The sequence below is a fragment of the Triticum dicoccoides genome, chromosome 6A (assembly GCF_002162155.2).
Source record: "Triticum dicoccoides isolate Atlit2015 ecotype Zavitan chromosome 6A, WEW_v2.0, whole genome shotgun sequence".
Classification (NCBI taxonomy): domain Eukaryota; kingdom Viridiplantae; phylum Streptophyta; class Magnoliopsida; order Poales; family Poaceae; genus Triticum; species Triticum dicoccoides.
Window position 1 is genome coordinate 198,763,017 of NC_041390.1, and position 14,188 is coordinate 198,777,204.

Genomic DNA, 14,188 nt, shown 5'->3' on the forward strand with positions numbered 1-14,188 from the left:
ACTTCAAACCCGAGGTGTGGCATAAAAATAACAAGGCATTGATAAAGGCCGAAACTTAAAGGGGCTCCTCGGATACCCGACGTGTAAACTCGTCGAATGCATTTCGGCGATCCTCAAGATCGAAGATGAGAAGATTTGTTGAACTAGTTTTCAAGACCGACAACCGAAGATGAAGAACAGTTCAGAAGAATCGAGGAGCGTCCCTGACTTGAAGACCGGTTCAGGGGGCTACTGACGGTGTCCTGGACTAGGGGGTACTCACCACGTCATCTCCTGATCTGTTAGATTGGGCCGAGGACCCCCATGGTCGTATACTCATGGGCCAGTTCGGACAACTGCCGCATACATGGAAGATTCCACAAGACTTGGTGATCAAGACAAGGACTCCTCCCCACTGGCGTATTCGGCTAGGGCTCTTGTTATCCTAGGCCTCTGGTGCATTATATAAACCAAGGCCAGGCTACTCGATAGATATATACAACAATCATACCATAGGCTAGCTTCTAGGGTTTAGCCTCTACGATCTTGTGGTAGATCAACTCTTGTAATGCTCATATCATCAAGAACAATCAAGCAAGACGTAGGGTATTACCTCCATCAAGAGGGCCCGAACCTGGGTAAACATCGTGTCCCCCGCCTCCTATTACCATCTATTCTAGAAGCACAGTTCGGGACCCCCTACCCGAGATCCGCCGGTTTTGACACCGACACCCATCACTTGATCTTTGACAGAAATAAATTCTGGCCAAAAATCTAGGTAAGTGAGGTTATCTTGGGTAAGTTTATGGTTAGAAATAAGATTATTTTGGATGTGGATGAAACATGTAAGACATTCTTGAGATATAAAGGACGATCCTGCGTAGGAAAATGTGTTTAGCCAACATTAGATATTTCCATACCTGCTCCGTTAACCACATGGACTTGATCATTGCCTTTGTATTGATCATGTATTATGAGCTATCTTTGTTCACCCGCGATGTTGCTGCTTGCCCCGGTGTTGGCATACCAATTAGTATCCACAACATAGGATTTTGCCACTGTGTCCGTCGTCTTCTTCAAGGTTACTGGTGGTTTTATAAAGAGGTTATCATCCTTTTCTAGTAGTTGTACGCTTTGTGGCCTTCTTTGCGACAAATCTGGCACTTCTCTTCAGTATCACCCCCGTTGTTGCCTTGACATTCGCCTCCAACATGATAGCCGCTCCCACCCTGGTAGCCACCACCAGGATGACCACCGCTAGGATAGGAACCGTTGTTGCCTTGCTTCATTTTGGATTGGTAGCTGCTACTGCTACCACGATCAGGACCATCATAGTCACTGCCATTATTCCAGTGTGGACCCCAGTAGACGCCCGCCCCCCTTTGTTGGCATGATTGGTAGATTATTTGCCCGCCTAATTTTAGGCTTCAGGGTGCCCTTTTGCTACAATAAGTTTCCCGTACAAATTGCCAAGGGACAAGGACAACTAATTTGCATGACTAGTCATTGCAGAGATGGTGAAGACAGAAGGATTATAGTTGTTGTCCAGCCCCGCAAGGATTTGTGAGATCAGATCATCTTCATCCACCTTGTTCCCGATGGTTTCCATCTCATCTGCTATTCTTTTCATCTTGGTGAAGTATGCAGTCGCCGTCATCTTCCCCTTCTTTGTATTTGCGAGCAAGGTGCGAAGTTGAATTTCTCAGGCACGAGATTGAGACGAAAGCATCACTATAAGGAGCTTCCAAAGTGGTGTAGAAAATGTGATATGGGAGACTTGAGCGAGGACCTCTCGGGAGAGGGATCTTGATAAATCCAAATTTCATGCAACGGATTTGATACCTTCTTTGTGCCAGATTTATCCGGCTCCTGGACCTCCACCTCGTTCCGGTGGTGTCGTCGAGGTAACCAAACATCCTTGTGCCTCTGCTCTGCGGGGTACCTAAGCTTTCCAGAGAAGGAAATTATTTGGGTGAGGCACTCCATGACCTACTAACTCAAGGGATTGGTATATAACAGGAGAGATTTACGGAGGTCGGTTCAAGTTGTGCGAGACTTGATCCGTACGACAACTTACAAGAGATAGGATCAATTTGTACAACAACGTGAACTAGATTACATCAATTCCAAGATGAATACAACAACGTACACACATGGAAATACTGTATAGGTATTTCAACATCACATTTGCAACACTCTGAACATTTGTATGTTGTAGGATGAGATTATCCAACACGGTAAATGGCCAAGTTGTAGGATAAATATTTGGCCTTCAACATTATTAGAATGTGTTGGAAAGCAACGACAAGTGGAAATCGAGGAATGATGACGCTCCTCCAATGCATGGGAAGTCATGGAACATTTTTCTTCCGAGATGGACGATGGTGAGGAAGATGGTGGTGATGGAGAGGAAAGAGTACCTAGAAGTCCCACTCCATCATCTAGGATGGGTTGGCTTAATGGAAGGAAGGTGTCAATGGAGATGCTCAAGAGATAAGGAGAGGTTGAGGCAATGAAAAATAAGATCGATGAGTTTATGAAGTCGGGGAATAAGTTACTGGATATACGACCCTTAGCTCGTTTGGCTGCAGTGTAATTAATGATTTAATTTGTTATGGCTTATCTTCCTATTATTCACTTGTTTCTTTCTTTCTACCACTAGGCCACAAGATTAAGATGCAAATATAATCCTTAATCCGATTAAATGCAATAGAGAAGTAAGAGACAATGTACTTTGATAATTATCTAAAAAATCCACTATCTATGACATGTCAAGTTAAGAGCCAGTACATTAGAGTAGTGTCGGTGCTACATGTTGTATATGATGTCAAGTGACATCACAAAAGTTGGATTAGCAGCACTAATACACCTATGCCTACGTATATGCATGCGTACAGGGAACATATCCAGTGATACAGATGTTTCCCATGCTACGGTGCAATGACAACCAATGAATTCATATCGGACGAACAAGATTGGTGTGGAAGCACCCCTTATCTAATGTTTAGGAACCACCCTGAGAAAGTGAAATATTGCGAAGGGATGTTCTAGTCCATGGCACATTTATATTTGCATTCTTATATTTGGTCTTCTTCTCATTCCAGGTCCTTCCCCATTCTAGTTCCTTCTACCAAATCGCTTTCCTATGGAAACATGGAAGACGAGGAAGAGCGACCAAAAAGCACATGTACAATTTGAGCTATCTATTTCTGTTTTAGTCCAAGTTGATGTCCGTTTCTCCTTTTGTTTCTCAATCTTGCTCTTCAATGTCCATGTTACTCAAATGAAGGCGTGCATGCAACATAGATTTCAAATTCACATATTATGTAGTTGCTCCACTCGATGCGGTGATAGATCACGAGGACCTATGCGGGGACTGTGATATTGGTGTTGAATCTGTTTTGTCCAGGGCTAATAGGGATGCCTCTAGATTTTTTTGTTTTCATCTAATTTTGACCAAATTTTGGGTGTCGTTGGTATCCATGCCATAAAGTAGAAAAAATCTGAGAAGTGAAGCATCTTTTAAGGGACTGTATAGAAAAGAACATCAAACGTTGCATCCTATCCCTTCATTTATGCTTTAACGGGTGCCATTGTTCCATGGCATGGTAGCATGGGCAGGTCGGTAGCACCTGATATGCTCTTCACATATACATAGCTTTGATATCACTTGCTTTGACTCCTAGTAGCACCGCCACTGCATTAGAGTGATTCAAATCATGCGGTGTAAGGAACGGGTGGAAGGCAAACGAGGCGTCCGACGCCAACGAGTTAGGGCATGTATAATGATGCTATCTTAGGAGTGCCATGTAGAATAAATAATGAGGTGGAGGAGAGAGAACTCATAAGAAAAGACTTATCTTCTCTTATTTAAGATAAGACAAGAGATGATATCTTAGCATAATATCTGTCACCACGTTTTTAGGTTAAGAAATGACTCATTGTAGACATCTTTTTTGTCATCTCTTAATTACATGCAAGACCTAAGATAAGAATATTTTATCAACCATTGTACATACCCTCCCACGGAGTTGGAACGAAACATGTGCAATTTATCCCAAAAGGAAATGGGGCTGTAAAAAAAAAACCTCCCATGGGGGCTCGCGCGGATTCCAAGGCACCCTGCGGACTAGGAGCGGCGGCCGCCGGAGCCCGCAGGGGGGAGCCGGGTAGGGCCGGAAGGGGGAGCTTTCCTCTGAAGCAGACGAGGTTGAGGTGCTGCTGCGCCCGTGATGGAGGCAGGAGGATTCGATGTCGGTGGGATCGATTGGGTTGCAGGGGACCGCGACACTCCTTCAGGTAGTCCGTACTTAAATCTGCAGAATCTGGCGGACTTCAGTGGATGCCTGTTCTCAGAGTTGATTACCTAGTGTCGATTCTACCAGCATTAGTCTTATGCTACTATTTCGAATTCTTAGGGCTATGATGAAATCATGTTTGCTGCTCCAAAATTATCGAGTTTTAGTAAACAAAACAATTTGAGACACAATAGCCTGTTAGTTGTCGAAACAAGATAGTAACTGGATTTGAGAACCTCAACGATTGAAAATGTGAATACATTCAGCCAGATAGCAGCACCCTGTTAGTCGTTGAAATGCGAGTTTCTTCTTTTTAAGTTTCATTAAGGCTCTATTTTCTAAGTGCTATGATGATATTTAAACTGCCAAAACGTCTTACATTTGTTTACAGAGGGAGTACTTGTGAACGAGTAATTTGTATGCTGAACACAAACACACCGCATCACCATTCACAAATCTTGATTATACCAGCAGTTTCCGAAGCTAGTTTTCACTGGAAATTTGTTTAGTTTCCCACAATATTCTTCGGAATTATATAAGCCAAGTCATCTTTTAGGCCATGTTAGTCGGTAATGGGCTTTTCGTAGGGAACATGTATCAACTGAACCAAAGATAGACAATCTTGCATAAAATATTTGAACTGTTGAACTTTACAAAATTACAACGGACCCTTCTCTGATAGTTACAATATACAGTATATATACATAATTGAACTACTGATCTAAGAAATACGTTAATTGCCTAAGAAACGGATACCGAATATTCCGTCTCTAAACTTACTTTCCTGTGTTCCCTACTGCCAAGTGCCAACACTCTATTAGCTATAGCGAGATCTGAAGCTGTTTTCAGATAGCCTCTCTATCTTCTTTGGAAGTTCAAGACTTTGATGGAGAAGGCAAAAACGAAAGCGAAGAGAACAGTGAATCCTACAACACCGGCAGCCATAAAACCTACGTAATCATGCCTGAATCCAAAGAATCTGTGGATGAAAGCGTTCACTTGTTCCCCATCCTCCAGCGTAACGTCTGCAATGTCTCCATATTGTGAGGCAACAAGCCCGTAGAGTGTCCATGCCACCGGGCATGCCCATGAGTACCACCTCCACCATATTGGTATCCTCTGCAAGCCAGACAAGACACATATAGTTTAGCATCGGCAGTATGGAGAAAATGTACAGGTTGGTTCACTACAAATAAACCAGTCATAGGACACTTACTGGTCGGGGGACTAGGAAACCGGCAAAGATATTCCATACTGCATAGAATGCAGTTGCGACTATGGCAGCAATGTCGCTGTTTGGCGTCATGGCGACTGCCATCATCCCATAAAATGTGAAGTACAGGAAAGTGAAGAACATGAAGAAGATGTACCAAAAGAATTTGATAAATGCCCAGTCCAAGCCAATCAAGCTGTAAACAATCAGACCATAAATAATGGTCTGTAGGAAGACATGTGGGATCTCAATGAAAACCTGTTGAATGGTTAACATCATTAGATTTTGTAAAAAAAAAGTTGAAGGAGCAAAAGTTCAATCTTTTCGTTTCAAATATTCTGCAACGACCATTACCTGTGCAAAAGCATAGGGTAGAGCAGAGTACATGCCAGCAGCTTTTTCTCGGTAAAAAACTGTTCGCTCGACGTCGACAATAGGTTGAACGCATTGGCCATTCTGAATTCCAATGAAAATAACTGCTGCATACATGGAACCCAAAGAATTGAACAGGTCCTGCCTCTTGCCGCTGAAAGTAAAGATGAAGTACATATAAGTTTCTTTCTCACGCTGTGTCATTATGGATCAGTGTCAGCTGGAGTTGTTAGCGAAGGTACTTACATTTTCTGTCCTAGGTTCAAAAAGATGGTGCCAAAGATGAGAGCAATAACCGTCGTGAAGAATATTCTAGTTGCAGTGTATGATGGATTTCTCCAATAGGACTTATGCTGCTTCCACAGGCAAGCAATGCATTGTGTGAAGAAGGACTGTGCATACTGTTTTGGGAAGTACAGGTCCGTCGATCCACGTGGAGGTGTGCTTAGGTCACTTATCAAAGCTTTGTTCCTCCTGACATGATGCATTTGAATCAGTGAAATGATGGAGAAGTATACAAACATACAGAAACAACGCTCTGAGACTGCAACATACCGGTATAGGTCAGAATTCATGTATACTTCGGCAAAGTTGACACCCAAGGCATCTTCCTGAGCTAGGGTGGTCACTTCTAACATCCAGGTTGCAGGGTTGTATCCATCCTTGATTTTCTTCACACCTTGTATTCCCTACAGTTGGGGCACCAAGCAAGGTTATCATGCATGCCATAAGCTGGAAATCGGGTGCTCTGTTCACCAGATCAGTAAGGAGCCTCACCTCAAAGTAATCGATCAGATGGCATGAGTTGTGCCCCAAGGGGCCGACATAAATTTCTTCTCCTCCCCGTTTCATCAGGAACAGCTGTAAATATTCAAGAATAACATGTGAGTTCTCACATGAGACAATCAATACTTCTACAGATCACACAATTTCCTTGTCCTTGCTGCAATTTACCTCATCAAAAGCTTCAAATATGTCGATGCTGGGCTGGTGGATGGTGCAGACAACTGTTCTTCCTGTGTCTACTGTGTTTCTGACCGCCCTCATCACGATGGCAGCTGCCCTTGCGTCCAGTCCAGAAGTTGGTTCATCCATGAATATGATGGAGGGGTTGGCAACAAGCTCAACAGCAATGGTGAGCCTTTTACGCTGTTCGGTGGATAAACCATTCACTCCTGGCAGTCCCACCAATGCTCCCCTCAGTGATGTCAGCTCGACGAGTTCCATGACTTGTTCCACAAACATCTGAATTCATGAAATGGACTCCAGAGATCAGTTGCAGTGTGCATATTAGATGAGCTACTTATGAACTAGCAGAATAAAGGTCATTCAACTTACTTGTCTTGCTTCTGAGTCTACATCAGGGGACAACCGGAGCCACGCCGAGTACACGAGGGATTCATAAACGGTGACATGTGGAGAATGGATATCATTTTGCTCACAGTAACCAGCAATCCGGGCAAAAGTGTCTTGGTTCTTCGGGTATCCAGAGATGCTGATGTCTCCTTCAATGTAACCGCCAGTTTTCCGTCCCGCCAACACATCCATCAGAGTGGTCTTTCCCGCCCCGCTGACGCCCATCAATGCTGTAAGAACTCCTGGCCTGAAAGCTCCACTAACACCTTTCAGGAGCACTAGCCGGTCTTCAGTAATACCTTTGTCTTTCATTTCCTGTCAAAGATTTGTGCATCACAATTAGTATCTGTCATTAGTGCCAGCTGCCGCTGCGTTGAACCCGGGATAGAACTTCTTGGTTATGCTTACCTGAGGCATGTCCACAGAATATCTGATATTGTCGAAGGTGATTGACAAGGGAGTAAATGGAAGTGCCATTCCCCTCTCCCTGGTGTCAGCGCCAGTGATTTCTCCTCCTCCTGCATTTGTTACACTTGTCACAATGATGCAACGGTGGAAATGTGTTCCTTGATGCAGTCTATGCAAGAATTTCTACTGACCGTTGGAAGGTGAATTCTGGGAATCGTTTCCAAGAAGCAGCAACTCTACATTTTCTCCGGTGCGGTTCACATGCTTCTCCATCAGTTCCTCTTCAGAAACAACATTTTGGCCCTTTCCAAGTGCTGTGGATAGAAGAAGGATGTCAGCGCCAACGTAAGATGTTAACGATGCGCGAATCAATGCATTTTACGGCTGGGGAGAAGGTACTCACGGTCAAGCAAGTCGAGGAACACAATGAAGAGTACATTGAAGAGCATGATGTACCCAAGTAAGGCACCAACACCGATCCAGTACCAGTTTGGATCGACAAAGATGCCGCGCGACTTCAAGACTTGTACGCCTAGCGTGTCATTGCTGTCTGTCGGATCAACAACCTGTGCAAAGATTGGCATTTTTTTTATTATCTGTCTGAAATTCGACTGATCAAGGGTCCAGGAGACGCTGCATTACCATCCTCCAGCTATGCCCAAGGAACTCGTTCACCGCTATGGCGTTCTGGGCATACATCAGAGGGGAGCACCAGTAGCCCCAAATCCACCATGCCTTGATGTTATCTGCAGAAATGGAACTCACAACTCAGCATGATCTTCTTGACAGTTGAAACTGCATGAACAGAGGCTGAATGGAGGGAGATTCGACATACCTCTAGCTATCAAGAAGCCGCCGAGAACCAGAAGAACAAGCTGAGCAAACGACCCAAACGTGTCTGCAACAACCATATCCCTTCCTAATGCAGCAAGAACCCGGAAGAGACCCGATGCCATCTGGCTGATCAGCACAAGCAGCAGGTAATGGCGGAAGAACCTTTCGATGTTTGGATCGAAGCCAATGACATAGTAAGTCATGCAGATCCACACGGCACATTCCAGGAATGATATCGGGATCTTGAGCAGCCATGTAGGCAATCCATACGCCCATGATGGATAGAAGAGCAGGTCCCTCTGCTTGTAGAATATAGGCAGCTTTGCAATGCTCATGGCGAGCTCGGCGAATCCATTGAACAAATGCGTGACCAGGCCGAGGAACATCGCGCCCATGTAGATCACTCCATCCTCGACTGAGTCCCGGTGCATCTCCGTACGCAGGAAGACAGTCATTGCGATGGTCCCAAGGATTATGAGCTGGTACAAACACATAACATTCATCAGACATCACTATCCGAATTCAGAATTGAGGAAAATTTCAACAAGCGGGATGCATACCTGAACTATTTTAAAGATGTAAACAAACGAGTTCCTCTTCATCAGCAGCCACTCCCTAGAGACGCATGCCTTCAGAAGCTCCATCTTGCTGATACCGAACTTGGAAGTCGTGAGCGCAGCAGGGTGGTTCCTGGTTCGATCGAACGGCACCCTGAGCTCCGAGCCCATCTTACGGCCAACATGGAATGCTTTGAATGCCTCCGTGAAGTCGTTGACCGAGATGTATCGGTATGGCTCGTCACTTCGGCACCAGTACTGGTGCTGATCCTTCCTAGATGTTACCTGTGAATTCATGATAAACACGGTCAAATTTTGAGTTCCTAGTCCCAACGTGCAGCACAGAGAGCTCTTGTGTATCACATACTTCTTGCAAGAAGTCTGCAACACCCTTCCTCTCAGGGCATCTGAATCCGACGGCCTCAAAGAACTCAAGGACGCTTTCTCGAGGACCCTGGTACACGATTTTCCCCTCGGTGAGCAGAACAATGTCATCAAAGAGCTCGTATGTTTCAGGCGCAGGCTGAAGCAACGCGATCAATGCCGTGCCACCGAGGATGTGGACAGATTGCCTGAGGGAGTTGATGATCTGGTACGTTGTGGAGCTGTCCAAACCGGTGGAGATTTCATCCATAAACAGTGCCTTTGCTGGCCCGACAAGCATCTCGCCTATTTAAATTTCAATGATGTTAGAGATCTGATTTCACTGTCATGATCAAAAGGGCATCATTATGCGCATTTATTCCTTCACTGCATATTGCATATACCTGTGGTGACACGCTTCTTTTGTCCTCCTGAGATGCCTCTGATCATACCGTCCCCAACCATTGTATCTGCACAGATTTCCAGACCCAAAATCTGAACGAAAAATGCAAGTGTGTCAGCGGCATATGCATTTTTTTGGCTTATTTTTCATGTTATGTATGGTGCTCACTTTGAGGATGTAATCTGTGATCACGCTCTCTTGACCTTCCACAGAGATGGCCTGTTTGGATAGAGGAGCAGAATAACTTAGTAACTGTAGTTTGTTTCTATTTACTTCAGAAAGGCAATACCGTTTACTTCTAAATAAATAAGGTTCTTGATTCACAGTGTATATGCAATAACTGCTCACCTTCATGTAGACATCAATGTCAGGATCTGGCTTGATGTTGGCTTCTTTCTCCCTTCTTGAGAGTTCAGTAAGCATGTCTGCAATTTGAAACCACGATAAGAATCACTTTGCAATTTGTGAATAGCAAGATATCCCTTTTTCCAGCTCCCATGTCACTTACCGTAACGGGTTCCGACTCCTTGACATCTCGCAGAGAAGGCCAGTGTCTCCCTCACCGTCATTTCGCCGATGTGAAGGTCATGCTGCCCGATGTACGCTGATGTCCTCTGGGGGACAAATTCATGCATGTCATGCCCGTTGTAAGTCACTCTCCCTGACACCTGAACATTTCCAATTTTAAATTCATCATGTTACAACTTACATCTCTATATCTTCCCTGATCATATTGCAAATTTCTGTATCGAACGAAAAACAGAGTACTCAGAATCACGAAAGGATGTGAAGATGGGGTACCTTGAGAGTTGAGTCCAGCTTCCCTGCCAGGGCCAGGAGTAGACTAGTTTTTCCGGACCCAGGGGGGCCAAGCAACAAGGACATTCTGAAGAAACTCCACACGATTAAAACATGGAAAGAACTGTGAGATGATGCAAAACAAACAGGCCCGTGACCTCTCGCTCACCTGCCGGGTCTTACGATTCCGCTGATGTCATGGATGATAGAGATGGGCCTCTTCCCGCTTGACACGATGCGCAGAGCACTCAGCACATTCTGAAGGATTGAAACAAACAAGGATCAGAAGCTGAAGTCGGAACCACTCGGCGTGAACTTTGTTGGGTTCTCCCATTCCATGACACTGAAGGATCATGAAGCTGCTGCGCCGAAGATGCATACCATGATTTTGTTGGAGAAGAAGTTGATGAACGTCGGGATTCCCCGGTTGCCGACGTAGGCCTCGGCGTCGATGTTGAGGTTCTGGAACCGCACCTCGATCGTCGGGTTCTCGATCCCAACCCTGCCAAGCACATCAAACATCAGCGCCCGTCGTGCCGAGAGAGAAATGGATGGACAGAGCTACAGAAGCGAGGTGATGAGCTGAGCTGAGACGCACCGCTCCATCCGGTCGCGGAGCTTGAGGAGGAAGCGCTCGTTGTCCTCCTCGGCGGTGCGTATGAGGCGCTCGATGAGGTTCTTCCTCTCGTTGAGGCCGAGCCCCTGGATGTCCACCTCCTGCCCGGCGCCGCCGACGCCGGCGACGGCGCCCGGGAGCAGGATGCCCTTGCGCATGCGGTCGTACGTGGGGAGCTTCTCGATGGCCGCCCAGCGCAGCGCCTCCTCGTCGTCCTCCTCCCTGGCCGACCGCCCGAAGGCGTCGCTCCTCCCGGACGTCCCCCGCCACGACGACGCCGTCCGCCGCACGCCGCTCCCGCCCCCCGCCGAGCTCCCCATCCTCACGATCTCCATCGGCCCCTCCTTCAGCCGCTAGCCGCCGTTGTTCGTGCTGCTAGCTGCCTTTATTCTTGCTTTGCTGATGCTCTCGTGGAAGATGCGCACGAGAGGGTTGGAAATGGCTCGTCAGTGGCTGATGACTGACTGACGGACTGTCTGAGGAGAAGGTGCCGGGGCACGAGCTATATATGCGCGCGCCCCCGCGCCGTCGGCTTGCCGGCGAACACGCGGTTTGCTGGCGCGATTAGGGCGTCGTGATCGAGAGTACGACTACGTACCAGGGTGGCGGGCGTGGAATCGCATGGGTCCTTGTCGTTCGGCTCTAGTCTCTAGTCGGTCTAGGCTCGAGCGTGCATGGTTTGACCCGCCCAGCGCATGAACGGCTTGACCCGTTCAGGTCGCCTCTGTCGGACGGACGCTGCCGTCCAGCCCGGACGCGGCGTCCACCCGTGGCCGTCCATCGGTGGATCGGAGGGATTCTGTACGGAGATCAGGGAACTGGACTTTCAAGCCGGCGGGCCGGCCGGCTGTGTGGCGGTGGCTGCTGCAGGTAAACGTCGGTTAGGGGATGCTTGTTTGTGACGTTGGCTAGCCACTCTCTTGATTTCACATTACTAGAACGAAATGATTCTCAAACATGTATTATCACCAAAGTTAATTTTCACAAAAGTGACCTTCACACTATTCATGTAGATGATGATGTAGCTACTAGTTGCTTTGCTTAGGTTTTCTGTTGTCAACTTGGCTCCTTCCCTTTTAAGAATTTGGGTGTGCCCCTCCATTTAAAAAAAAAACTTTAAAAGGAGACATACAACCTATTATTGACAGAATTATTGAAGACATCTCTGGTTGGTTAGACAGGAATCTTTCCTATAGGGGTAAACTTATCCTCCTCGACACGTGCATTGCTAGTATTCCTACTTACCTTATGTCTATCATGAAGTTTCGTAAATGGGCCACTGATGTCATCACTTCCCAAATGTCTCATTTCTTCTAGGGCAAATTGGGCAATCATCATAAGTACCATCTTGCTTGTTAGGGTTTAATCTCCAGAAGAAGAAAAAAAGAATTTGGGGGTATGGGTGTCCCTAATCTTAGGGATTTTAATTTGGCAATGTTGGCCTTTTGGAGTAAGAGATTGTTTGATGGTAGACCCAGTGATTGAAAAAACTTCTGGAGTATAAGTATGCTACTGACAAACCACATTTTGTCGGACAAACCTAGACACGGGTCTCCTTTTTGGAAAAGTATCTCTTGGGTTTTTGCTTCTGCAAAAAAGCTTTTACAAGTGGAAGATTGGTGATGGGCAAAGTATCTCCTTTTGGCATGACATTTGGCTTGTTAATGCTTCTTTGGAAACCAATTTTGGGATCTATTTGCGATTTTTCAACAATAAAATGCTTCTGTTGCCCAAGTGTGGGATGGTACTTCTCATAAGATATCTTTTAGGAGATGTGTTGATGAAGTACTCATGGGTCAGTGGTTTGATTTGCTTAATTTGGTCAAAATTGTAACTCTTACTTCTGGTAGTGATGCTCCCATTTAGTTGCTTCAACCTTCTGGTTCCTACTCAATTAGATTCCGAAATTGGGTTCCTCTTCCGAACTGAGAGATGCTATATGGAAGATTAAGGTTCCTTATAATATACTTCCTCTGTTCCAAAATTCTTGTCTTAGATTCGTCTAGATACGGATGTATCAAAATTCTTGTCTTAGATTCGTCTAGATACGGATGTATCAAAATTCTTGTCTTAGATTCGTCTAGATACGGATGTATGATACATCCGTATCTGGACAAATCTAAGACAAGAATTTTGGGACAGAGGGAGTACATGTTTTGTTGTAGCTCATTATTAATAACAAGAGTCTACTCGAGACAACTTGGCTAAACATAGACATGTTGATGATCTGACATGTGTCTTTTGTAATGAGCTAGAATCGATCCATCATCTACTTTTTTGTTTGCATTGTTGCAAAAAAATATTTGGAATGTGATTGCTGATACTCCCAATATCTCAATTTCAATTCCTAGTCTTTTGATGACCTAGTTCCTTTCTGGAAACAAAGAAAAACACTATGAAGTTGTTAACATCTTTACTGTTGCTACCTTGTGGGCTTATGGCGTTTTCGTGATGATTTTGTCTTTCAGAGTCGAAGGTGGCGAAGTATGAAATGCATCCTGGCTTCGGTAGGCGCACTGGTTTGACTTTGGAAGGTGCTCTACGTCGGTGCCCAAGCTACGCGGCTTCTTGAGTGTCTCCGGCTGCCTGGTCATCGCTGTAGGGAGCTGCTTAGGATAGCTTGGCACTGATCCATCTATATTAGCCCAAGACTTTAAATTCCTCCATGTTTGCAATAATTTGTCGTAGCTACTTTGTGTTGTGACCGAGAGCTGTGAAATGTTTATGATGTCGGATACTTGGCCTTGAATTTTTTAATAAAAAATTGGGGCAGACGGAAATGCCCTTTTTTATTAAAAAATGCATTGTGGCGGGACATTGAGGTGTAACCGAATATTTCATTGCGTTTCAATAAATTTGAAAAAAATTGTTATAGAATGCAACATATATATAATGTTTGAGAAAGTCGCAAATGCACGTGTTGCAAATGCATTTGGAGCTGCATTCTACTCCATTGGTCAGCGGCTCGTCGTTGCCGCGACGGACCGGCTC

The 14,188-nt window shown here is 45.5% G+C and overlaps 1 protein-coding gene, 1 long non-coding RNA gene and 1 pseudogene across 2 annotated transcripts; 1 reads left to right on the forward strand and 2 right to left on the reverse strand.

The window, feature by feature from the left end:
* Window positions 1-1,495: 1,495 nt before the first annotated feature.
* Window positions 1,496-1,570, reverse strand: LOC119319793 (annotated as a pseudogene).
* A 2,520-nt stretch (window positions 1,571-4,090) lies between these two features.
* Window positions 4,091-13,969, forward strand: LOC119316582. The gene is made up of 3 exons (XR_005153076.1): window positions 4,091-4,278; window positions 10,325-10,430; window positions 13,666-13,969. It is a non-coding gene; the product is annotated as an uncharacterized LOC119316582 (long non-coding RNA).
* On the reverse strand, window positions 4,880-11,672 carry LOC119316581 (ABC transporter G family member 39). The gene is made up of 23 exons (XM_037590910.1): window positions 11,180-11,672; window positions 10,963-11,083; window positions 10,751-10,839; window positions 10,585-10,669; window positions 10,292-10,451; window positions 10,132-10,208; window positions 9,952-10,002; window positions 9,785-9,875; window positions 9,385-9,686; window positions 9,021-9,302; window positions 8,462-8,939; window positions 8,269-8,372; window positions 8,030-8,192; window positions 7,818-7,940; window positions 7,627-7,736; window positions 7,201-7,533; window positions 6,817-7,107; window positions 6,640-6,723; window positions 6,418-6,551; window positions 6,109-6,336; window positions 5,845-6,016; window positions 5,494-5,748; window positions 4,880-5,396 (listed from the first exon to the last, which is right to left on the reverse strand). Exons 1-23 carry the CDS (start codon window positions 11,530-11,532, stop codon window positions 5,136-5,138), a joined length of 4,347 nt encoding a protein of 1,448 aa, XP_037446807.1. The 5' UTR covers window positions 11,533-11,672; the 3' UTR covers window positions 4,880-5,135.
* Window positions 13,970-14,188: the final 219 nt, after the last annotated feature.